The 25,131-nt window shown below is 55.6% G+C and overlaps 1 protein-coding gene across 1 annotated transcript; it reads right to left on the bottom strand.

Moving 5' to 3' along the window:
* Window positions 1-1,292: 1,292 nt before the first annotated feature.
* On the bottom strand, window positions 1,293-23,968 carry SFRP1 (secreted frizzled related protein 1). The gene is made up of 3 exons (XM_075043417.1): window positions 23,434-23,968; window positions 16,961-17,038; window positions 1,293-6,898 (listed from the first exon to the last, which is right to left on the bottom strand). The coding sequence occupies exons 1-3, from the start codon at window positions 23,966-23,968 to the stop codon at window positions 6,576-6,578; spliced, it is 936 nt and encodes a 311-aa protein (XP_074899518.1). The 3' UTR covers window positions 1,293-6,575.
* Window positions 23,969-25,131: the final 1,163 nt, after the last annotated feature.

Raw genomic sequence — 25,131 nt, 5'->3', positions numbered from 1 at the left:
TCTTGCTCCGCTCCTGTGCTTGTGCCTGCGTCGAGGTGCTTATACAACATCAGCGCTCCTTACCAGGGCCAGTGCGCTTCGACACACAATTATATTTCAAGTATTTGCCCTTCAAGAAATAGTTTGCACGTAGCTTGAGCTGTTCTTTTCACATCTCCAAAGTGAATGAGGTAAGCAAAGCCCTTAAATCAGAGCAGAGCTCTGCCAAGCACATAACAGCCCCTCCGCCCCTTTTATTCCCGACACCCACCGGTGCATTTGTACAGACTGGAGGTGGTAGGGGAAGCAGGGCTGCTCCCCAAGCCCACGTGAACCGGTTCCCTTGCTGCCCTCTTGGCCCTGCCTGCCTCTGTTGATTGCCTCCCACACGCTGGTCCTGCTTGGCATCACCTCCCCAGAAGCCCAGGAGCCAAGTACTTTCCCCCAAAGTAAAGCAAAACTGCAAGCCCCAAAGCATTTAGGAACACAGCTGTCCTTTACTCGCTGCCCAGGCTGCCCACGTTGATTTTGGAAGACAGCCTTCGGGTGAGGATGTGCTCTCTTACCTAAGCTGTGCACGGCACGAATCCCAGGCGAGAGTGGGAACCTGCCTCCCCTCGACCCCCTCGCCGCAGCCCGCAGCCCGCTGCGCTGCTCGGCAGCCCCAGTCCTTCCCCGCCAGCTCACCCAAGCACCTTCCTCCCTTTTTGGATGCTTCACTGAAATCAGTGCAGCGCGCCGGGTGCAGCCAGAGAAGGAAAGCCACCGCAATCCCACTGCACCACGAGCCTGTACCCTGCACAGCAGCGACAGCAACATGCTGAAAGCCAGCGTGTGCCGAGTCTCCACGTGATAAAGAAATTCTTAACCGTGGGGGTCCCCTTGATCCCAGCCCTGCGCAACCTCCCCGCGCAGCTCGCATATCCCCCAAACCTCTTCGGAGACCTGACGAGCAGCAGGCTGCACCGCAAGACGAAGTCTCCCGGTCTCGGCTCCCGCAGCAAGGATGGATCACTGGGGAAATTTGAGGCTTGGCCCATGAAAAGTATCTTCTCTTCCCTGTGTCCAGAAAGTTACAGCTGTACGGACATACCGGTGTGCGGCAGGATGCTGTTTCAGGCTCAGGACCACGGGAGGCTCTGGCAGCATCACCCGTTGTCTGTGGACCGGGAGGGTACCCACAGGCACTGTCCGTCACCCCTGTGTCTATGGCCTCTTGTGAACTCAAGAACCGGCAGATTTTGCCCCAACTTCTTATTATTGAAAAGGTATGGCAGTTTTCATTCACTAAACTGAAGCATTAGTGCTGGGCAGAGTGAAGTCCCAATACTTTTCACTGGCAAGAAGCCAAAGAGAACAGGACAATAACGAGAAGGGCTGAATGGCCAAAGCTTTCCTTGTGTAAATCGTATTATACTGAAAAGGCAACTGAGCTGAATGCAAGAGCAGAACATGCCAAAAAGCTTGCATGGGGATTTCCCTGGACAGGACCAATAGTCTCGATCTTGCCACCTGTGTGACAAATAATGCTGGTGTCACGCTGTCCTGGTTTTGGCTGGGATGGGGTTAATTTTCTTTCTAGCAGCTGGTATAGTGTTATGTTTTGGATTTAGTATGAGAACAATGTTGATAACACACTGATGTTTTCAGTTGTTGCTCAGTAGCGTTTAGACTAAGTCAAGGATTTTTCAGCTTCTGATGCCCAGCCAGCAATAAGGCTGGAGGGGCACAAGGAGTTGGGAGGGGACACAGCCAGGGCAGCTGGCCCCAACTGGCCAAAAGGGTATTCCAGACCATGGGATGTCATGCCCAGTAGATAAACTGGGGGTGGTTGGCCAGAGGGGTGATCACTGCTCGGGAACTAACTGGGCATCAGTTGGTGAGTGGTGAGCAATTGCATTCTGCATCACTTGTTTTGTATATTCCAATCCTTTTATTAGTATTATCATTTTATTATTACCATTACTATTTTCCTCCTTTCTGTCCTATTAAACTGTTCTTGTCTCAACCCACGAATTTTACTTTTTTTTCCCTGATTCTCTCGCCCATCCCACCGGGTGGGGGTGAAGTGAGCGAGCGGCTGCGTGGTGCTTAGTTGCTGGCTGGGGTTAAACCACGACACATGCCCAGAGCATCGCCGCTGTGAGCAGGCAGCATACGCACCCCCGCGGGACCACCACCAGCCTCCTGGGGTCTGGCTCACCCCAGCACACCCTCAAACCAGTCACCCTGCAGCAACCCTCAAAAGCACCGACGCAGGTTAGAAAACATCTTTTTATAAAAAGGGGGAGTAGGGGAATCACATTGTAATTGATTAATTCAGCAATTTTAGTTAAGTGAATATTGATACATGGAAGAAAAAGCATTAAAAAAAAAGGAACCGATATTAGACTTGAAAATAAATGTAAGTCATAACATCAACAACAACTGCTAAAATAATGTAACGTGAACACACTGCTGAAATTTGTTGGTTAAAAAACAAGAGCACTGAACATGTTCACAGCATCTGAACTTTTATACACGTCAGAGAGGTGGAAGCTGACACCGATTTTGCAGAGTCAAGCTTGTCACTGCGGGCCTGAATTACACCCGCTGGTGCTGGGGGTTCTCCGGTGCGCTCGGCGGAGCAAACTAAGGCACGGTGGGGGCTTGAGGGGTCCCGGGCAAGCAGCCCCAAGCCAAGGCTGGCTCCTGCCCGTCCATCGCAGCTTGCCAGCGTGCATCAATGGCCAGACACCCCCGTGTTATCTGTCGCCCTCAACGCATCAACCGCAATTAACTAATTAACGTTTCCTAAAGGAGACAGATGTATTCTGGGGAGCGTGAAACTTGCTGGACATTTTCTCTGAAAGCCTCTTCTCTTGGAAATGGATCTGCTTCTGCTTTGCCAGTGCAGCAGTCACCTCAACACGCAGCGCACGTCCGTGCCTCTGCAGGGGGAGCGCTCACCGGGGCCGGGCAATGCACACCGCAAACATCACGCTCTATTTTCTTCCAAACTTATCAGCGTGCACAGGATCTCCTCCTGGTGCTGGTGTTTCGGTACCTCTCTCCTACTGACTCCATGTCCACCTTTCCATGCGGTGGCAATTTCACAGTATCACCCACCAAACCTTCTCATCGCAACCAAGCTCCCCCTGAAGTAACAGGACAGGGAAAAAGCTCCTATTTCCAGACATTAGCTTGCGCACCAGATTTCTTTTCTAGAGCAAGAGCTGCATTAGCCTTCATGCTGCTAATTGTTTTATCTGTCAGCCTTTAAAAGGTGTAAGAATATTCACAGAAATAAAAAAATCATGCCAGCTACGGTAATGAGAAGCCTCATGCTTTTGTTCGCTGCCCAGAGAAGGCTGTTCTCTACAGTGCTGATTTTCACTGGTCTTTTACATTTTCTCAAAACTTCCAAACAGAAAACCAGTCCCCTCTCATCTGCCACACTTTTCTAAATTAACTATATCTAAAATAACATTAAACCAAAATGTAAAGATACCTTAACTGCCTACAACATGATGTTACATCAAACGCATTTCTATTAATGCTGTTATTTTTATCCAAAGCCTCCACATACCAAGAGGGCAAGGGGGAAGCAGAGTGACGACCGGTCAGTCTACCCGCTGGATCCACGCAGGAATGGCTGGCAGATCACAGAGCAGTTTGGCAAGAGAATGGTGAAGTTACTTTCCAGGTACATGGAAATGTCCAAAATACCACGTCTGAAATGCAACATTCCAATCTGCTCAGCAGCTCTGATCAGCTTTTCAAGGACAAACATACAGGGTCAGAAGGGTGTTTGAAGTAACTGATAGAACAACTAGTAACATACAATTATATTATGCTTTAAGTAGGTAATTACAGTGATAATTTGTTCTTCCCGCGGGTAGCTCCGAGTTGTGGGGTTTCTTCAGCCGCGGGACACAGTCCGAAGGATCGCACAGTCCTCCCAGGACGTCTGCCACGCATCCCGGTCCAGGACCGTCGCTCCTCGTGCGCTGCGGGGGCTCCCGGCAGGCTGGGCCAAGTCCGTGAGACGATGCACGAAACGGTCACAAAGAGCAAAATGCATCACTCGTGCTACTAGTTTTTCTGGACTACTTGTGCAGAAAAAAAGCACTAGTGGTGTTATCGAACTCACGTACATTGTTTCATGCTCTGTACTGGAAAGGAAAAGAGCCCACTGCCCTGCTGGCTTCACCTGCCTCTGGATCTAGGCTTGCAGGCTCAAGATCTGCTGGTGGAAAGCAGGCTTTCTGAGCAGCAAAGGCTGCCAAGGGCTGAAAGTGGCTTTAAGCACCTGTGATCTAGTTTGCTCTTCAATTTGATGCTTCCTACTGAACTATGTATTTTAAAACTAGTAAATCAACAGCCCGGTACACAGCAGGTTTGTAGAGGTGGCCGGCAGGGCACCCAGCAGCAGCCTGGGTGATGGCATGAAAACCCCAGCCCAATTAAAGGTTTAAGCATCTCTCTCTCGCGCACAAGCAATCCCTCTTCCATGTTGCTGCTCGGCTGCGGAAGGAAAGCCGGTGGGGATGGAGGGTCCCTGTCCCGGGCCCTGCAGGGTTTCACCGGGCGCCGTCACTGTGGGTGCTTCAAGATAACCGGCCCTTCAGCTCAACGTGTCCCGACTCCGGGCCACGACCTGTTTCTGACAAGGCTGGATTTGCCAGCCTTCCCCATCATTTCACCTCATCAATGTGTGATGTTGAAGCCCACGGTTTATTTATTTCTTTAATTCACTGATAAAGCACATTATCTACAGTGATTAATTTTGCATCAAAGAAACAACACTACTACAAATGGTGGTCTAAGACAACCTAGTGGGACTTTCTACAGAGTTCACGTCCTAAATCCATCTCTCTGTTAGCCGTGAAACATCATTCCCCAGTGCGCCTGGCTTCTTCACGGAATTCTTCTACAATCAAGTCCACGGCTCCATCCCCACGTGGGGAATAAACAGCACTCCCGAGCTAAAGAATAATGAATTTACCAGCTTTGAGTGGGGTTGGTTTAAACCTCAAAAATGAGGATTTGTTATTTCACTTAACTGCAATACAACACAATTATCTCAGATCGCAAGATATTCATTCTCTTAGAGTAATCGTGATTGATGAGAATACTGAATGGAAGCAGGATGGTATAATTAATATGGAGCAATACGAGTCTATGGAAAAGAGAACTTGTCCAATTAACTGAATAATGAGTTTCAGCTTGGTCGATAGATGTAATCATTTGGATGCAATATTCTTTTCTTTCATAAACTATTTGACCTCATACTAACATGACATTTTGATTAGGGAAAAAAAAACCCAGAGTGATACAAAGCCAAGTTGTCACACATCAAACAGACAAAAACCTAGAAACTGATAGGTCCCACAGCGACTGCAAAGAGGGAAAGATGGAGACGATGCATTTCCCGTGGCGCTCCATAGGGACAAGTCCTCGGCCTTCTGCAATCTGGTATTTTGCCAGCAGCCTGAAGAAACTATAAAAATATCACTGGTCAAGTTAGGGGGTGACACAAGCTGGAGGAGCTGGCCGTGAGCTCTCTCCCGACCAGGAGTCCCTGGCCAGCAAACGGTACATGTTTGCATGTGGCTAAAATGGAATTACACATCTGGGCACAAGCAGCACCGGCCACGCATGCACAGGAACTCTGCCATGGAAGGCTGATGCGGGAGGCACGATGAATGCGGGGGATGCTCAGCTGAACCCTGCTGCGGCCGGGGGTCCAAGCGAGGCCGGAGGCACCGGTGGAGGCAGCCCACCCTCCGCCACTGGCCTCGCGGTCGCGGCAGAGCTGCCGCACCATCGAACCAGGCAGGGACCCAAGGGACCCAAAGGCTGGAGAAGGAGCAGCACAGCGCCAGGCTCGAGGGGCTCAGCCGGCTCGGCTCGGCGCGGCAGAGGCCAGGGCAGGCATCCCAGTGAGACATTACAAGAGATGCTGGTAAGGGATGGCTCCCCAATCCAGCCAAACAAGGTATCACAAGGACCCCAGGGTTAAGGCTTAAACTAAGCAGGTTTAGACTACAATGTCGGTTGTTTTTTTTTACAGTGAGGACAATTAGCTATTAGGAGGTTTTATCAGAGATTGTAACGGGTTCTCCACTACTCATTTATTGACTTTTATGGTGAGGATGGGATGTTTTTCTAATTGGCTGGCTCTGGTTCAAACAGGAATTAAATTAGGGCGATCCTGCAGCCATGAAGATGGGAGTAACGTGGTCACAAGGGTCCTTTCTGCAAGCATGTAATCTCTTGACATAACTTCGCACCCCTCTGCTTGCCCTGATAGCTGCTATTTAAATGAATGTACCTATCCATACAGCAACAGGTCTTTGGATATTGCGGATGTAAATGGCGTGTGACCTCGGCGACTGTTTGGTGCATGCGCATCACTCTCGCACGCCCAGGCGATCGGGCAAATGCCGGCAGCAGGGAGGTGGGAGGGCTGGGGTTGGCGAGGGAAGCTCCGAGGAGCATGAGGGAGGAGCAGGAGGGCTCGGCTCCAGCATCCCCGCTGCAGAGGAGCGAGACCGAGCCGCCATGCTGGGCTGCGCGAGGTCCAGGCGGCGGCTCTCCCGCCGCCCACCGCATCACTTGAAGACGGACGGAAACGTCGGGCAGTCGGGAGACTTCATCTTCTTCATGAACTTCTTGAACTCTTTGTTCTTCTTGTCCCACTTGTAGATGGCCGTCAACAGGTACTGGGTCTTCACCTGGCGGCCCATGATGAGGAAGTAGTGGCCGAGGTTGTCCAGCTGATGGCAGGGACAGTCAGCCCCATTCTTCAGGAACAGCACCAGCTTCTTCAGGTTCTTCTTGCGGATGGGCCCCAGCTTCAGCGCTTTCCTCTTCCGCGGGACGATCATCTTGTCCCCGTTCTCCTTCTTCACTTCCTTTATGGTCATCTTAAGAGCTGAAAAACAAGCCAGAGAGAGGGGAAAAACAAAACAACTCCTGAGCAGCCTTCGCTGGCACAAAGCCTTTGCTAAGCAAGGCGGGGGGGTGAAGGGACACTGGCACCCCCACCCCAGGACGGCAACAGCACCCTGCCCAGCCGCAGACACCCAGCAACCCGCACCACTGCCCCTGCATCCCCCTGCTCCCCCCTCCGCGGCATCACCCCAGCAATGACTTGGCCCGCTGACCACGACACGAAAACTTTCGTGCCTGAAGCAGAGCCATCCCCGCGCCCAGGAGAGCATCAAGGTAAAACACTGACGTCTCTGTCTCCCTTCCCCTCAGCAAAGCACGCCGGGCGCTTTTTATTTGAGAGGGAGACTTGTTCAGCCGGCAATACGCTCTTTGCTAGCAAAACGTTAGCTGAGTAAACAAGGTAATTTCCCAGCTCTAGATGCATGAAGAGACTCTTGAAAGGGCCATTTAAAAGGTCAACTTGGCTTCTCAAGCATTTGTTTGCAGTCACTCCTGGCCCTCTGGTGCCCATGAAACAAGTTTCCAAGCACTGAACATCTCTATATTCGAGCAGTGAAGGCCCCTGGCAAACAGCCGTGTCTACAGGACCCGCGCGCAGGAGGCAGAGCCACACGGAGCAGCCACACGCCTGCACCTTCCCCAGGAGAACAGGAGTTAATCTGATACAACTTCCACGGAAAATATTTTCCTCTTTGGGTTCAGCATTTTGCCGAGTTAATCGCAACCCAAATAAAAAAAAAAAACATTAATGTTCCTTTGCCATGACCATGAAGAGGAATTTAGTATACATGGGAAAAATGATGAAAACGTGTTGTACATTAAAGTATCACTTCTGTGCCATTTGGCTCTGCCTCTTTTTTGGGGAAAAGCACATATGGCTAAAAATTACTAACATATTTCCATCATTTGGGAGTTTACTTCAGAGCTGCAGATAAACAGTGCTTGGATAGGTGATTAATTGTCTGCTGTCCCTTCTCATTTGACTCGCGGAGCATGTGCAGCAGACGGCATGCAGAAGCCTCTGGCTCTGGCAGGGAGACGGGTCCCCGCAGCATCGTTCCTTGAAGTCTTGCTCTGCTGGAACTTGTAGCAATGAACACACATTGCTTTCTGGACGGCAGCTCTGCTCACCGTTCCAGACACAAATGGCAGTAGGACAGCGCGATGACAATCCTGAGAAGGCAGCAGAGTCTCTCTGTATTACCCTTATGCTCCCAGCCACTGCACTGGCAACAGGAGTAATGGTATTTATCTGCCCGTGTGCCAAAAACGCCTGCTGAGTTTGCCAAAAGCCCTGTCGTGTTATACTGTTACTGTACAAGAAAGTAATCCAGGGCTGGAAACCTAAGTGAAATTTTCATTCCATCTGTTTTCCAAATTCAGGATGTTTAAGAAGCTAAAGAGACTCAAGCTTTAAGGAGCTAAAGACGCTGAACTAGATCAATTTGCAACAAATCTGGAAAATGAAGCAAGTTGTTTCCAGGCAGCTCTAAGCTCCATGACATTAACTGGGCAGCAGCAGCAGCATCCCTCAATGTGAGCCTTGATTTCTTTATCCGTCCTGCCTTTGAACTCTTGCACTAAGCACAGTGGTTGCCAGTGCAGGAGGAATGGTATAATATCAGTAACAAGAGACTTTTTCAAAATGGCTTGTTTGCAAATTGCTTTGCTGTGATCACTGCAACTTTAGATCCTTATTGCTAGAGGAAGAAAACAATCTGGCAGCTAGCAGAGGTGCTGTTCTACTCCAAGTATCATAGTCTGTGGAAGACAAAGAGGGTCTGGTAATCCTGTGCCGTGGGAGCTCACAGCTCTCCCTTCCCTGCACAACATCAGGTATCTGTTGCCAGCGAAGCAAGTTCAGGGAGCATGGGAGCTGCACAGGTGAGCCATAAACCCAGACGTGAACTAAAAACTCATCCAAACCTCAATCGTGCAAAGAGCCAAGATCAGGTAACACCGAGGAGGACCAGCAAGAGGCTGACCAGGGGTGCAAATAGTTTGTGTAGGACTCTGCTCTTCCCAGCGATGATGCCCTTCTTGTCATCAGCAACAGAGGGAGTTTGCAGTGCTACGCAGGTAAAATGCAGCCTGGCTCATGGACCACCAACTTTCAGCTGCCTTGCTGTGGACTAAGCAGTCACACGAGTGAAAAAAAACAAAAGGCATCATACTCACTGCTCAGTTTTCACCCCTCTGCCAGCGACCTGGCTCCCCAGTCCCCCCTTGCTCCCCTACTTGGGCCGTGTTCCTAAAGCTCAGACCTGCTTTCTGGGCGAGACTCCGGGGCACAAAAGCCACGTTTCACAGCAGTGGGGCCAGAAACGCAGCACTGGCATTTTCCACGCACATCAGAAAAGCAACGCCTGAGGGCACATTCGTTCCCAGCTGCACACCCAGCTCCGAGAGCACAACACCACACAGCGGGAGGCAGCCCCTCGGCTTGTGGCTTTCCTAAAACATAAAGGATTTGGCAGGGGGGGACCATCCTGTGACTTGCCACTGCTGCAGCTCGCCTGGCATCCCCCTGGCCCTGGGAACACCTCCGCCCCAGCAGCGAGCAGGCAGAGGAGAAAGGCCCGAGTGGGACAGATTGAGTCTTGGCTCCAGGATCGGATGAGCTGCCAAAGCAAACAGCTTCCTCCCTGGGAGCCCTGGCCTTTCCGCTCTCCCCCCCCCGCACCACACCAAATCTGTCTCAGCACCGAGCAGAAGAGCCGAAATTGCCTCCGAGACCCCAGGATGCGCTTCCTCGCACAGACTAAATCTTCAGCCGTCGCTGCCAGGAGGGAGCCGACCCCAGGAAGAGAGCTGGAGGGTTATTCACAGCACGCAAGTGTGTGCAGCCTTCCCAGCCCTGCAGCTGCAGCCTGCCTGCACCATGGCTGCAGGACTGCCCCAGCATCAGCTGCAGCATCAACCCACCCCAGCCCACACGCTGCAGTGGCTCTGCGTCGCTGCAGAGGAAGCACAGCAGCCACAAGCCCATCTTCCCCTTCGTTCTCACAAGATACACACACGTTCCAGCACAACCTCTCATCAAACCCGTGCTCCCTCCCTCAATTGCAACCGCACCTCCTCACCTAACGCACTCAACACCTTCCACTTTCACCCAAGCTCCTGTTAATTGAAGTGTCCACCGTATTCCTGAAGATGCTGGCTGATGCCCTCACACAGAAAGGCCCTCGCTCCCTCCACTGCCAGCGTCCGTAGACCAACTGCAGCCTCAGGGGCTGCGGAGAGACCATGAACTTTCCTGTGAATGGGAGCACCAGTGGGACCAGGAGCCAAGTCCCGGCCATACCACAAGAGAGGTGATGGCAGAGGAGCCCCGTTCTCTGCCATCCCGGCTGCAGCCAGGACCACCCATAAAACCAGGGAGGCCCTTTCCAGCCAGGCATTGTCTCAGGTCTGCTTGCAACATTGCCAGCACTGCCGAGACACAGTGCCGGATCTGGCGCAGCATGGTGATGGGACTGCAGCCCCTGAATGCTGGGGCGGGAGGTGAGCAGCATCCCCAGGGATGCTCCACACCCCTCTGGGATATCCATTCCCACAGGGATGGGGACAGGGATGACCCTCCCCATCATGCGGGACTGGCCAAGTGGGAGGGTCTCTGCTCCGCTCCCCTCAGCCCATACAGCTGATGGCATTCAGAGCAGAGGGGGACTCCTCCACAGCACAGGGAGAGGTTCTACTTTTTGTGCCGTACGTGGTCCCAAAACATCCTCCCTGTGAGCGCTGCCAGTACGTCTGCTTGCAGGCGAGTCATGGCAGGAGACCTCTAGCGCAAGCAAGCGTCCAGCCGCCCACTTCAAAGGCTCTTCCCAGAAAACACAGAAGTGAAAGCATTACTCAGGCTGGGAGGCAAAAAACAAAACACAACAAAGGCAGATTTCAGGATTTAATTTGGGACTCAACAGCTCTCAGCCATGTTGTGTTTACAACAGCAGAAATCCTCCCGGGGTGCTAAACCCACACTTGCCCTTGCTCAGCTCCCATGTCAAGAAGCTGATGTCTGCCCAGGCACGAGCCACTTGTCAGCATTTTGCCACGGCCAGGAAAGCCAGCACAGAACACCCAACACAGGCACGGACCCTCTCACCAGACCCTGCCCACCACCACAGCGAGCTGCCAGCATGAGAATTAGACATAGCTGCATCACCCTTGAACAGTGCAGAGACTCCTGCAAGAGACTGCACGCATCAGCCGGCAGCTACAACCAGCTTTCCCTCAGCATCCTTGCTCCCAGCGCTACACCGCAGCATCCTTCTCCCAAGTCATCATCCAGCAGGACCACACCACCAGCAACCATCAGACTCGGGAAGAGAAGGCCAGCATGGGCAGCCTTTTCCCCGCCAAGGTCCTCCTCTCCTGCAGACCGAAGCCACCTTGCACTTCCCTCTGGATTGCTCCAACTCTGGGATGCCGAGGGAGGACATGCGAGAAGGACAGCAGCGGCTCCGGATCCGCAGCTGCCCCATCACCAGCCACAGCTCCCATTAGCAGAGGGTCAGACCCCAGCCTGGGGTGATGCTCCCCCGTTAGACCAAGCCACGAATTTGGCCCCAACTACAAACGGCTCGTATCAGATGGTAGCATAGCTCTGCTATCTCTAACGCAGAGAGAGTAGGGAGGGCTGGAAATATAAAAGTGTCTTTTTTTATTTCTACTAATATGAAACAGGGTATATGAAAGTGTTTGCTCACTTGGAGTGAAATTACTCTTGGCAGCAGCAGCTCCAAGAGCAGCAAAGGCCCTGCAGAGCTGGTTGGGGTCCAGCCTGACAAAGCACAACTCACGTTTCATCACTTGAAACAATTCCTATCAATGTCGCTACAGCTCCAGCTTTCCAGTCCCACATCCAGCATGGGGAAAAAAGAAACACAAGTCTCCCAGGCAAACCGGGAGCACCGCATTAGTACAGCCTGAGAGCAAAGCATCCTCCTTCCCTGACACCAGCACCAGGGCTCAGGCACCCTCTCTGTGTCTCTGAGGACTGCGCTGTACCGGGGTGGCCGCAGGCTGAGACTCACGAGCCCCTGCACCCTGCTCACCATCCACCACCACACACCCCCCACCATGACTGTGCCCCCCACAGGCACCTCCGACCCCTCTTTTCCAGCATGCAGGAGCCTGGGACTGGGACGTGGTCTCTGCTGTTCTCCTGCCTGCATGGGCAGGGGCCCCACTGCAGCACCTCAGGGGCAGGGAAGGGAACGTGAGAGAAGGGAAAGCTCTGCTGTTCCTTCAGCCTCATTGCTCCTTCCTTTAGAAATCACTCAGAAGGAGGAAACCTGCCAGAAGACACATTAGGGCTGTAACAGGAGAAGGCTGCAGGCAAGGAGCTGTCAGTCACCGGACAAAATAAACAGCATGTATTGATTGTACTGCAGTCTCCAGTGCAGCGAGAGCCCATTCAGCAGGATCCCCTCAGACCCCCGAGAAAGGGCAGAAACAATAAATAAAATCACCAAGAGAAACAGAGAGAGGAATGAACTCCAGGGCCAGCCCAGCCTGCACGAGGAGGAAGAAACAAACCCTGGCTGCAGCCCAGGGAGGCTGGGGGAGGCGGCTGCGGGGGCACGGGAGAGCGATCTCACGCTTCGTCTTGCATCCATCGCTGCCCCCAGCACACCAGAGCTGCACCAAAATCTAAACTGCAATCAGCCCACGCGTACCTGGCCCAGCACCCCGAGCTGGTCTGTGCCCCAGGCAAGGGTCCCCGCACCACTCGCTGACACCCTCGGCTCTGCGCTCCCGCAGCCCCGCTCCAAGCCGTGGGCAATGTTTCTGCTGCCTGCTCCCAGCCTTGGCACCCGGGCAGGCAGATGTGGAGCAGCACTCACACACGGCCAAAGGCGCGACAGGACCTTGCCACGCACCACAGGGATGGGGGACTGCTGCTAGGGCAACCGAATCGGCAGCAAACCAGGTGCGATGCTGGGATGCTGGGTCAAAAACGTTCTCCCTTTCCTGGGGGCATTTGGCTGGTGCTTCCAAGGAGAGGGCTAGGGTGGAGAAGAGAGCAGGCAGCTCCTGTATGCTGCTGAAATAAAGGAGAAGCTAATCTCCAAGTGCCTCCTGCAGTGCCGACCCAGGTCCCCTCTGCCTACAGGCAGGACGGCCACAGCAGCAGGCAGGCAGCGCCTACCGCTTCGCCAGCGTTACGGGAGCACGCACACCGCTCCCACTGCGCGGCTATCGCATGGCGAGCCCTGGCCAGAGCCGTGTGGACAGCAAGACATGCTGCCGCCCCAAAGCCATCCTCCTCTCAGAGGAGCTGCCAAGCTGCTGGCAGCCCAGCAGGGAGTGGAGCTGCCTCAAATCAGCACCCAGGAGCACACATTCACCACTGCTCATACAAATGCAAACCCAGAGTCCTGCTGGCCCACAAAGCTAGCAGTCTCCTGGCACCACTCCGAGCCCCAGCATCTTGTCCAAGGCCCTCTCCTGGGCCAGGGAAGAAAGGTCCCTTTTCTTTACAGTCTTCCTGTGTTCACAGCTGGATGCAGCTCTCTTCCTTCTCTGTTCTTGAGACCAACACCACTCCCAGGGCTGTTACACAGCCACCTCCCACCCTGGCACAGCCACGCATCAGTGGCGGGCAAAGTGCTCCTCGCATCTTGTCTGTAACGAGCCACTGGGATGTAGGCGAAACCCAAAGTCACGTTACTGCAGGAATCAGTGCAGGACCCACCAACAGTTGCCCGGTGCAGCACACGTTAGTTTAAACATTTATTGTACGTTTCTGGCTTTGATGAGGATCTGTAACCTGTCAGCTGCCAGTGTTTACCTTGGTGGATGTGCATGAGAAATCTCAGTCCGAAGGACTGGGAGTTTATTTTAGTGCCAGATAAACAGCTCTCCTTGAGAAATCACCCCATGACAGTAACCACCCAAGACTAAACAAAGATCCAAGGGCCACGCACTGTGCTTTGAGAAAACTTCCTGAAGTCGCTATCTCCTCCGCTGGCTGCTCTCCACAGCTGAGACATCCCCAGGAGCACCCTGCTCTGCCTTCCCTTGTAGGGCACAGGTAAGACCTGCATCGCATCTCTTCCCTTGCTCCAGCTCCCCAGCTGGCTACCGACTGGGCACATCTGGAGGCAGTGCTACATGCACCCAGGACCCTCCTGGATGGGGAGGAAAAACACAATGACAGAAGGAAGAAAACACCAAAGGCAGCTGTGTGAAACCTACACCACTGAAAACCCATGCAAGGGAGCTTCCCACCGTGATTGAGTCTGGTGACAGGGAGGAACAGGGGAATCAAGTTATATCCAAGACACGACCAGCTTTCCACTGCGAAGACAGAGTGATGGTTCACACGTGAGTGATGGTTCACTGTGTCCTGCTCAGCTGCCTTTGGACTTTTCTATAATAGGGAGGTCATCTTGTTTTCAAATGAAAAACCTCTTTCTGAGACAAAAAGAGAAAGCAGGAGTGGGAAGGAGGAGGAATGGGAGCAACCTCAGCATCAGCAAGAGCTCTGACATGTTTAAAAAGTTACATGTTGGAGTTGTGCTGGTCCACAGAACAAAGAATGATCCCAAATTCCTTGCAATGGTCAGAAAAACCGTCAGACTGATTTGGCAGAGAAAACAAACGACTTTATAAAAGGCTGGAAAAACATGGTGATCTGGGCGAGTCAGGTGGACATGCCAATGCAGTTACGACACCTGACATTACAACTAAAGCGATCCCAAGGGCTCACACGAGCTGTTTCAAATCTAGCCGTGTTTGTGCGAGCTGCTGTCACCTGGATGTGGGCACAGGGCACTCAGTGACACCACCGAGCTCCCCGACATGGCAGATAGGGCCACCTTCAGCCCCTCCAGCAGAGCGGAGCTCCTCTGGGTGAGCCAAGCCTGCAGAGCTGGCTCCCATTTCTCTCCCTCCCTGCTGGGACACAGCATGGCTGGCCTGGGAACGGGGACCCATCCTCACCACTCCAAACCACAGCAGGAGGAAGGCTCCTGTGAAAACCTTTGCAACCATTTTGGATTGATTGGGGGTAGGCACTGGGACTGAGGTCTCCTCTACTTGCTGCTCCTCTGCTGCTCGCGGTGCATGGTAACACTATATCTGGCCACTTGCCGCAGCCCTACCCAGGGAGCTGCCTGCCAAGAAATATTTCCATCCTCTGGACGCTGTCACCACAAAATTTCCCAATAACTAACTTACTCTGTGGGCAAGTCAATGTCTCAAGCCGCTCCGCCGAGGCTGTGAATACTTCTGGTTTGGCCTCTGCTCCCCGTTGTGTAACTGTCCCAGAGCACGGGGAGGATATTTAGCGGCAGAGGCTGATGACAAGCATGCGGTTAAACTTGTATTTCCCTTCCCAGCACTTGCCCACCAGCGGGACACCACCTCGGCTTGCTCCTCGCTCGCCTCCAGGGAGGCAACAGGTATTGCAGCAACCCGCCAGTGCCCCTCACTCCTTCTCCAGGATAGTGGTCCCCAATCCCAGAGTGCCTGTACTGGGGCGATGCCTCTGTGTCACCGCCAACCCGGGCACACGGTCCCTGCCCAAACCAGGTGCGCCGGTTCCAGAGGCCGCTCACTCGCTCCCCACCAGCTGGGAAGCTCCCTCCAGTCTCTCCCCATGGGTGCAGTGGGGCAGGGACAGCTCCTGTTCATCTCTCATCTCATGCCTGCCTGGGGCAGAGCTCAGGGTGCTCGGGCTCACCCACCTCTGAGCGCTCAGCCCAACAGTCCGGTGAACAGCACGTCCCACTCCCCAGCCAGGCTGCCATACCAAATTTGCGCGTCCATTACCCGACTCAGCTAGAAGTACCCGGCATTCCTGGGAAACTATTACATGGGTGTTCCTGCCGATGCTTTTCCCTGTTAGAAAAAGTCTGCGCTGAACTTAGGACTTCTGGCATACCAAATCTGCAGGAGAGTTGAGAATTCATTTCCAGCAGAAAGGGTAATACGCCAGCATGCAGAGCAGGTTTGGGATTGCATAGTGCGCTCTGGCACAGGGCACATTCAAGTGCTAATCCCCGAGGAATGCACACCTTGTTCAATATGCCTTTAATAACCTTCCGGGCAAGTTACATACACCAGCAAGGATGTCAAAACCAGTTAATTCTGGGTTTGATCTGAGAAAGCTAATATTTCTCCCTGCGATACTTTTTTTTTAAATGAAGTTCTGTTTACCTATGATTGTCTGACTCACTTACTCAGTCATAATATATTTAGGACACAGCTTTCAAGTAGCTCTGCATTTTTTAAGCTCACTGCTTGGCCCTAGCTAGACAAGGACTGGCTTTGGGTTATTACACCTAGACTTGACAAGAGCAACATAACTCTGCTAAAAAGAAACCCAGCGGTACAAGCAGTCTGGGGGAAGGAGGAAGCTGCTTTGCCCCTTCATGACTGTAAGCAGAGTAAGAGTCCATGCCACACATCATTCCTGCAAGCACGCAAGAGCGCAGGAACACCAGGCTTAAGTTACGAGCCCCACCAAGCTCACCAAAGAACAGGCACTGCCACTTCTGCCCCAGCCCCAGACTCCAGACCAACACCATCTGGTTCTCTGCTCGCAGCGGGGCCTCACCGCCTGCAGCACCGCTGCTTCGGCGGGTGATCCCGCGCGCGGGAGCCTCGTCCCCAGGCGGCATGTTGCCAGGCGGGAGGGAGAGATGCTCAGCACCGCAGCCAGGGTGATGCAGGAGTACAGGTACTGCCGCCAGGACCCCGCTGTCCCAACCCTGGCTGTCCTGGTACCTGGGTGTGCTTGACTGCAGGAGCTGGACACGTCCCGGACACGTCCCGGACACGTCCAGTCCAGTTCCATCCTGTCCCAGCGGCCGCCTCTGCGCACCGACACTGACATCTAGAGGCACACTCGCCTCGGGGAAGGACTGCGGCTGCCCACAGGCAACGCGGCCACACCGGCCGCACCGCTGGCCACACCGCTCTCGGGGCAGGCAGGAAAACACAGTGGTCCAGGATCCGGCCCACACAGGAGCCACACTGCCCTTGTGCCCCCCAGGGAAGCCCCCCCCGCGCCCCCAGCACCCCTTCTTACCAAACTCGCTGGCACACAGGTGCTCCACGATGGCCTCTGACTTCATCTCGTTGTCGCAAGGGGGACACACGGTCGTTCCTGGCAAAAGGAGAAGAGGTGGTGAGGAGCCGGCTCAAGAAGCACCGCAGAGCCAGGCTGCCCGGGCTGTCAGACCTCTGCCCTCAAGGGGAGCATGCCCCCAGGCACCCTGCCATGGGGTCCCAGGTCCCAGCCCTGTGGGATGACAACCTGCTGGGGGTCAGGAGCTGTCTACCAGCTCACAGGGCAGTGCTGGCTGCGGGCAGCCTCCTGCCAGCCCCACTGCAGTGCTGCCAGCAGCCCCAAGGCCAGGCACGGGCAGGGGTAGGCAGCTGCCAAGAGCAAGAGGACAGTGCTGGCAAGGAGAGGGGTTTTCAGGGCCAGGCACTTAGCTGAGGGGAGCCACTCGCCATGGGGCATGGCCCGCAGCCCACTGACGTTCCCTCCACACGGCATGCCAAGGTGGGCACGTGGTGCCCAAAGCCCGGCACAGCAGGAGGACGGTGCCCAGGGGATGGCTCACGCACCGAGGGGCTGCCCCAGCCAAGAGCCACCACGGAGCCAGGCAGGCAAGTTCGGGACTGGTATGACCCAGCTCACAGGGGACCACCTCACAGGCTGCCCATGCATCGTATGGCAAGCCCCTCTCCTGCCTCCCTCCCACCCTGCCCCGGGGTGGCACTGGTTGGTGATGGACCTGCACAGCTCTCACATGCGCCTCCCCGCTCCCTGCCTCCAGAAGCCCCTCCAGCGCAACCCCAAGAGCAGACATCTTATCTTTTGGGGTTTTTTTTTTGCCTGCAGGGCAGCCTCATGGCTCCAGCAAAAGAGAGCAAGCTCAGCTCACCAGCCACTGACAGCGGCCAACATCCTCCTCTTGGGGAACACCAGCCCAGGAGATTTCATTGGGATCCATCCTGGGAGGAAAGCTCACTTCACCCAGAGAATAAAAATCTGTTTCCATGTTCCCATCTCCAGCCGGAGCAGAGACCACCCAGCAGCACAGACGCAGATTTGTGCTACTGGCGGATGAATTTACTGAGCTGGGAGATGCTGCTTCTGTTTCTGGTCCAGCAGAACGGAGGGCTCTTTCCCACACAAGGGAGTTATTCTCGAGGACGGTGCTGCAGTGAAACATCTGCTGGTCCCTGCGTGCAGACAGAGTGCTCGCCCCAGCCCTCAGCCAGGCCGGCAAAATGCACAGCGTTGCTGGACAGAAAAAACAGAGACGTCTCCCGGCAAGAGGGGTGCAGAGCCAGAACGGCTGGTGAGGGAGGCATGGCCACGACCCGTGCCGACCACAGAGTTGAGTCTCCTCAGTCACAGATGCCCCACAGGGTTTCAGGCGAGACATTTGTTTTCTGTGGCTTGTTCTTCCCCTCTCGCCCCCCCCAAATCTGTTCTGTGCCAAATGCTAATTCCTGGGGTCGTGCACCATGTCTTTATTAATCACACATGGAGAGCAACTGGCCTTCCAATTGTCCCGACGTGCAAGTCACAAGGCAACCTTCACAGCACCCAACAGTCGACTTAACAGTCCCACTCCCAGTACCTCGGTACCCATGAGAGCTGCCCATCATCTGGGTAACTTCCTTTTCCAAAACCCTAACATGCAATTGTCACTTTTACTGTCTTAACTTAGACTGACACAGGCAGAAGCCAGCCTTTGGGGATGCGATGACGTCTCCAAAACTATTTTTAAAATCAGCAGTCAGAATATTTCCATCCAGGCTACACATTTAATGAGCTCATGATGAGGGAGAGGGGATGCTCGTAGGAGGGTGACAGCCCCAGCGGTCTGTCTCTGCTGCAGTGCCAAGAGTTAGTTACTGCGCTGGGGACCACCCTCAGGAACGAGAGGGGGTACCTGCCATGCATTAGCTCATCTCCAACCAACCCAGTGTGCAAAGCACTTCAATGTGCCTCAGCAGCCAAAGTGCACACTAGGAGACTGGCCGAGCCTACGCGGGCCAGACAAACAATGTGAAAGCCACCGCTGTGTCCAGCCTACGAACTTTCCAGGCAAACAAAGAAAAAAAAAAACAAAACACAAAAATGGAAAATAAGAGTCATTGTTCCTTGTTTTAGCTGCGCTAAGGCAGCCCCCGGGACTGCTCCGGCACACCCATGGTGGCAGGGACCCTTGTCTCTCTACGGCGAGGGCCCAGAGCCAGCAGCCATCCCGCGCGGGCTGGAGTCACCGCAGCCACCCTGGGCAGCTCCTTCTGTGGGGCAGCACGTCCGTCCCCTTCCCACCGGGAACACAGCGCACATCTGCCGGCCACGTCCTGCCAGCCCTCTCGCCATGGAGAGGACATTCCCCTGTGGCTCTGCTGACGCCCCAGGCAGGGCAAGTGCTGCCAGCCATGCGGCGCAGCACGAGCAGTGGCCTCACACGCACACGCATCCCACTGCCAGGCTGCCGAATCCCTGTGCTAGGGTAAAGACCCCGGCATGCCACCCCATGCTGGGAGGACCCCCGTGGCCTGGCAAGCGGGCACCCAGAGCTTGCTCCAGTGCCAGGCAGCTCCACATGCAGGGAGCATCCTCCAGCCCTGCCTCCCGAAGCCCCATTGCAGCACGGACGTGCCTGAGACTATCCCATGCCGAGGGGAAGGGAAATGCTCCTCTCCTACGGGATACCCCATCATGCCAAGGTCAGGAACACAAGTAGCAGGGGCCTGACCAGCTCCCGCACAGCTCTGTGCCCCAGGAAAACTGCTGCTTCATGGAGCCACAGCTATCCCAAAACTGCCTGCCCTCCCGAGGCATCATGGCCAACGTCCTCCAGCCCACAGCGCTGCCCAGCACCTCACCTTCCCCTTCCCACACGATCCCAGGCTGAAGGAGCCAACAAGAAGCCCAGCCATGATTCGGTTCCTCCTGCCTCAGGCGGTCCCCACTGCGGCGGTCCAGCGGCAGCCATGCCGGCACATGCCGGGCCAGACTGCACCCCGCGGCACCCCGCCACGGCTCGCAGTATCGAGCACAGTCGCCCGTCTCCTAACCTGCCACAGTTCAGCTGGGACCCATCTGCAGTTGACAACTCTACTCCAAGCACAAGCTTAGCCTGCTTCCAGCTCGCTTTTTCCCTGTTGACCATTTTCTAATGCTTGGCTTTAGAGCCAGCTTACTCCAGGGGCAGGAGAAGGAATGTGTAATGCTATATTAATCTGCAACTCCCCTGATGCATCCTGTGGGCCTGCAGGCTTTACCGCCTCGTGCTTAAGGAGAAAGGAATTCAGCAGGTCAGCTCTTTGAGAGGCAGAAACAAATTCCAATTTCGAGGTGTTAATGGGGAAAAATACTGAAAGGGCTCGTTCTTACTAGTGCCCAGAGAAAAGGGGGGACACTGCTGGGTTCTGACCCTCTTTGAATCAACAGGAAACACACCCCAGTGCCCGAGACCGAAGGGGCTCCAGGAGCTGGCGCTCGCCAAAAATGCACAGAAACTGCGGACAGGGTCTCCCGCGGCAGAGCCCTGGGCAGAGGGAAGGATCCGGGACATTTGGGGGCAAGGGCTGAACCACAGCACCACAAGCGTGCTCACCCAGAGGGACCCCTCGTCTGCACGCGGTGGCAGTGCCAGCAGCCGATGGACAAAGCACCGCGCAGGTCGCCAGGTCCGACCCCTGCCATCACTGGAGACCGCTCGCGGACCTTCTCCAGAGCGTGGGAGCAGGAGCACCAGTGCCGGAGACCTCGCCGCATTGGTTTACGTTACGGCAGTGGTCACAATTAACTTTAAGTTTGCTCTGTTCACTCTAAGCTGTTTGGGGCAAGAGTATCCCAGCACACAGCGTAAGCGGCACGCAGATCTTCACCAACCAAAGGTGATTCATAGGAGAACACAAGCCAGATCCCTCTGCCACAAACCAGCGTTAACGCCATGAAAGCTGGTGCACCTAAGGGCAGCAGGTCCAGCCCAGCAGATTACCAGGGAGCCTGGGCTTCTCACCTTGAAGAAGCGTTTTCTAGCAAGATTGCTCATCCCCTCACAGGAAAGTGCAATGGGCACAGGGAGCTCGGCCTGACACCTCTGGAGCTGCTGCGGCTCAGATACAGCACATGCAAGAGTTTCCTCTTGAAATACTTTCAAGCAGCTGGGGGATGTGAAGATGGCTGCTTATACTTTTCCACTGAATGCTGAAGAGAGTTCACATTTGCACAATAATTTTAAAGACTTACTTTCCATAAACATCCTTGCAAACAAATTGCTCATTTAAAAGCGCTTGGGACATAAGTTTTGCAAAGCCATTTAGCAGACAGTGGTTTATCTGAGTGGCTGTAATACTTCCTTGCAATACTCACCCAGCTCCTATTTACAGTTCGCTCAAAGAACAAGTTCATAAACCCTAAAGTTTGTGCAGAATGAGGCCTCTCTGCACCCCAAACAGGATCAGCAATAGGTGCACAAAGGACTCAAACCTGAGCTGCTGTAATTCCTTGTAATAAAGTCAATTTAGCGATGCCTGTGAACAACAGCAAGGTGCCCAAATACTGTTCTGATGGGCACATTAGCAGCACCAAAAGAAAGCAGTAACATCCCACCCCAATACTGCTCTCAAGACAGGTCTGAAAGGTGATCAGAAAGTTAGTTGTTAAACTACACAAGGGAAAACTTAGCAGATGCTGCTCATCTAGAAGACCGTTACCAGGTCTTGGGTCATTAACGTCTCTAAAATTAATGACCTGCAAACAGCTCAAACTCTGTTTCGGACCTTGGAAGGGGCAGCTCTACGGCAAGCAGCTCAGACCCAGCTGCTCCAGGAGCATTCTTGGCTGCAAATCCCTGGGGAATAAAAGCGACCTTTGTACCCGCAACACAGGACGCAACTGCGGTCTTGACCAAGGGTCTAGGTTCACACAGGACAGATGACTTTAGAGCCTTCCTGGAAAACAAAGAGCTTCCTCCAGCAATCACATCAGTAAGCTCATGCCACAGCGAGGAAGCCAGAGTGACTGCACTGCCGTTGGTGCCGCACAGGGAGAGGCTGGGTGCCCGGGAGCAAGAGCAGCCAAACCTCACCCCCCCAGCACTGGCACACACTTCACACCCCACCTGCCTCTGGATGCCACTGCCGAGACACGACAGAGGTTCCCTGTACAGCTCCGGCGGGTGTCGAGCTCAGGTGTCCCTCCCTGCCCACCCCCAGCAGCAACTGCCCCATCCTGCTCAAACCATCGCTCTCTGCTGCCCTCTGTGTGCCCCCACGCTGGCTTCTGGGAACACCCCCAGAGTGTCACCCCTCTGCTGCAGGATGCGCTCCCTTCCTCCCTGTAACTGAAGGGCTCCCTGAAGCAGGAGTCCCGCTGGGATGAGCGGGAGAAAACACCGCACAGTCCCCGGCAGGCTGGGCGGGGGCTCCCAGCCAAGCACAACATAAAGCCTTTGTCTGTAAAGGTAACTGCACACCAGCGGCCACTGCACAGGGCGACCTTCCCTCCAGATGAGCTCCGGACACAGCGCAGAAGCCACAGCTCAGCCCCATGCACAGCTCCCCCGTCCCCGAGTTCCTCCCGAGTGCCTGCACTATCCTGCTGTGAAACCAGGAGCGCCCATCCCTTTCAATGAAGCTCCGGACACAGGAAAGCATTGCAGTCTTCTACAGCCCTCTGCCTTCTCCCTCTACAAATATCCCTTCTGCCAGCCTTTCAAAGTACTCTGATGCAGAATACCGAAGCAACACCAGGATACTTATTGATTTCAAAAGTTCTCAGCAACAAGCTGGACTCATTGCAACTCGCACAAACAAGCCAGTGTGGCACCAGACAGACCTGTCGCACGTAATGGAAACAAACAAGAACCACGTCCGCTTTGCCCAGTTGTTTCTTGATAAGTGTCTTGCCCCCTTGCCAGCACACAGCTCACCTGAGAAGGCAGGGCTAGATTTCCACTGCACGTGCAGCCACTGGCTGCTCAGCCTCTTGCCCCTGGACTGCTTGGGAAACAGGGTACCCCACCAGGATTACCGTCACTGTTTACTCCAGTCAGGCAGCCCTTTCTGCCATGGGGGACCACACGTCCTATTGCTGCCAAGAACAGCCCTGCTGGAGTCAGGCTTGGGAGAGAAACCGCTGCCAGGGTGGTGCGGCACCTGGAGGATGGAGGGTCGGAGCCCTGGTCCACCAGGGGCTTAAGCCCAGCCCTGGTGCCAGTGCGGGGATCGGAGCAGTCACGCACCCGCCATGCCCCAGCACCGTCTGCCCCCAGGCTCGGCTTTGGGGGCAGAGGCAAGGAGCTGGCGGGGTGTCCTGCCTTCCTCGGGACAGGAGTACTCGCAGAGTGCTCGGAGGCTGGAGGAGGACTGCTGCCAAGAAGCAAAGTTCAGGTGAGCCTCCTCCTGCTGCAAGACTCCCTTCGGTCCCACACGGCCCCTCCTGGGCTGACGCCTGCCCCATCAGCTCAGACAAAAGCGGCAGGAGCAGGGCTGCAGCCCCTGGTCACACCTTACCTTTGGGCCTGGAGACTTCGGTGGCGTTGGGAGCCGTCATGGCGATGCAGACGTCGTCCTGGGGAAACTGGTCGCACTTGAGCATCTCGGGCCAGAAGAAACCAAAGAACTGCATGACGGGCTCGCAGGAGTCGCGCACGGCCTCGCAGAGCCAGCGGCACGGGTAGACCGGCCGGTCCAGGCAGACGGGGGCAAAAAGGGAGCAGAGGAAGACCTGGGTGCCCATGTGGCAGTTCTTGTTGAGCAGCGGCACCCAGCTGCTCGCCTGGTGCTTCACCTCGGCCATGGTCTCGTGGTCCAGCAGGTTGGGCAGCACCATCTTGTCGTAGCCCACGCTGTGGCAGAGCCGCAGGTCGGCGGGGATGGCCACGCACTGGTGGGGCTTGGCGTAGAAGCGCCCACCCGGGTAAGGGCCCAGGTCGGACTGGTAGCTCACGTAGTCGTACTCGCTGGCCCCGCCGCACGCCAACAGCCCGGCGGCCAGCGACACCAGCGCCCGCAGACCGGCCCCGCGGGGCCCCCGCACGCTGCCCATCGCCTCACCCGCCGACGGTGGCCCCGACGGAGCCGACCGCCCCCCCGGGGGCCCTTCCCGCTGCCCCTCGCTCGATGCCCGCTGCCGGCGGACGCCCCCCAACCCACCCACCCACCTCGGCCCCCACGCCGGGCGCCGGCAGCCGCCGAGCGGAGCGGAGCGGAGCGGAGCCGAGCCGAGCCGCCCGCTCCCTCAGGCTCAGGCTCAGCCTCCGCCGCCCCGGCCCCGGCCCCGGTCTGGCCCCGCCGCGCCGCGCCGCGGGTTTGTGAGCCCCCCGGCAGCCAATCAGAGAAGCGCCGCCCGCCGCGCGCTCGCCCGCCGGTGTCAATCAACCGCCCCGGGAGCCAATCCTGACTAAACCCGGCCCGGACGGCCCCGCCCCGCTCCGCCCGGGCGGGCCCCGACGGCGCCGAGCCTCAGCGGCCGGCCGGCAGCTCCGCGCACCCCCCCCCGTCCCGGTACGGGCGCTGGGGGGGGGGGGGGGGGTCCGCGGCGGTTCCAGGACGGCCCCCGGCGCGGCCCCGACGGCTCTGCCCAGCCGGGCTGGCGCAGCGGGGGCTTCCCCGCGCCACCTGCAAGCGCTGGCCCGACGGGGTGCCGGAAAGGTGCCGTGGGCGACCGGCGGGGGCCACTTGGGCGACCGAGCGCGCCCCATATAAGTCCCGGCGGCTGCTTCCCTCGAGGGAGGGTCGAGCCGTGCGGGGTCGTGCCAGGGAGCCCATCGGCCGCCTGGCACACCGGGCACCACCGGGGCCAGGGCAGCTCTGGGAGGCCCAAGCGTTCCTGAGCGGTTTTTCCAAGGTTGCAGATGTTTCTGAGAACCTGGACTGGACCGTGCAGCCCTCATTTCCCTGTGGACAAATTCCAACAAAAACTAAGGTATTTGCAAAAAAAAAAAAAAAAAAAAAAAAACCAACCAGGAGAGAGAAAGAGTCGGTCTGTTTCTTAAAGAGGTATCGCGCCTGGGAAACCTGGCTCCAGTCCTGCCAGGGAAGCAGAAGCTGTGCAACAGCAGCATCCACTGTTCCCCCCGCACCAGTGCCAGCCCCTCACCAAGCACCCTTTGCAAGGAAAGGGCACGTGTCACGCAAACCAGCAGCGTGTCAAGCCCGACAGCTTGCAGCCACAGCCACGCATCCTGCTCGGAGACGAGCGGGAGACTC

The sequence above is a fragment of the Buteo buteo genome, chromosome 12 (assembly GCF_964188355.1).
Source record: "Buteo buteo chromosome 12, bButBut1.hap1.1, whole genome shotgun sequence".
NCBI classification, from domain to species: domain Eukaryota; kingdom Metazoa; phylum Chordata; class Aves; order Accipitriformes; family Accipitridae; genus Buteo; species Buteo buteo.
Note: the sequence above shows the minus strand (reverse complement) of the source record. Positions and strands in the feature narration are given on the sequence as shown.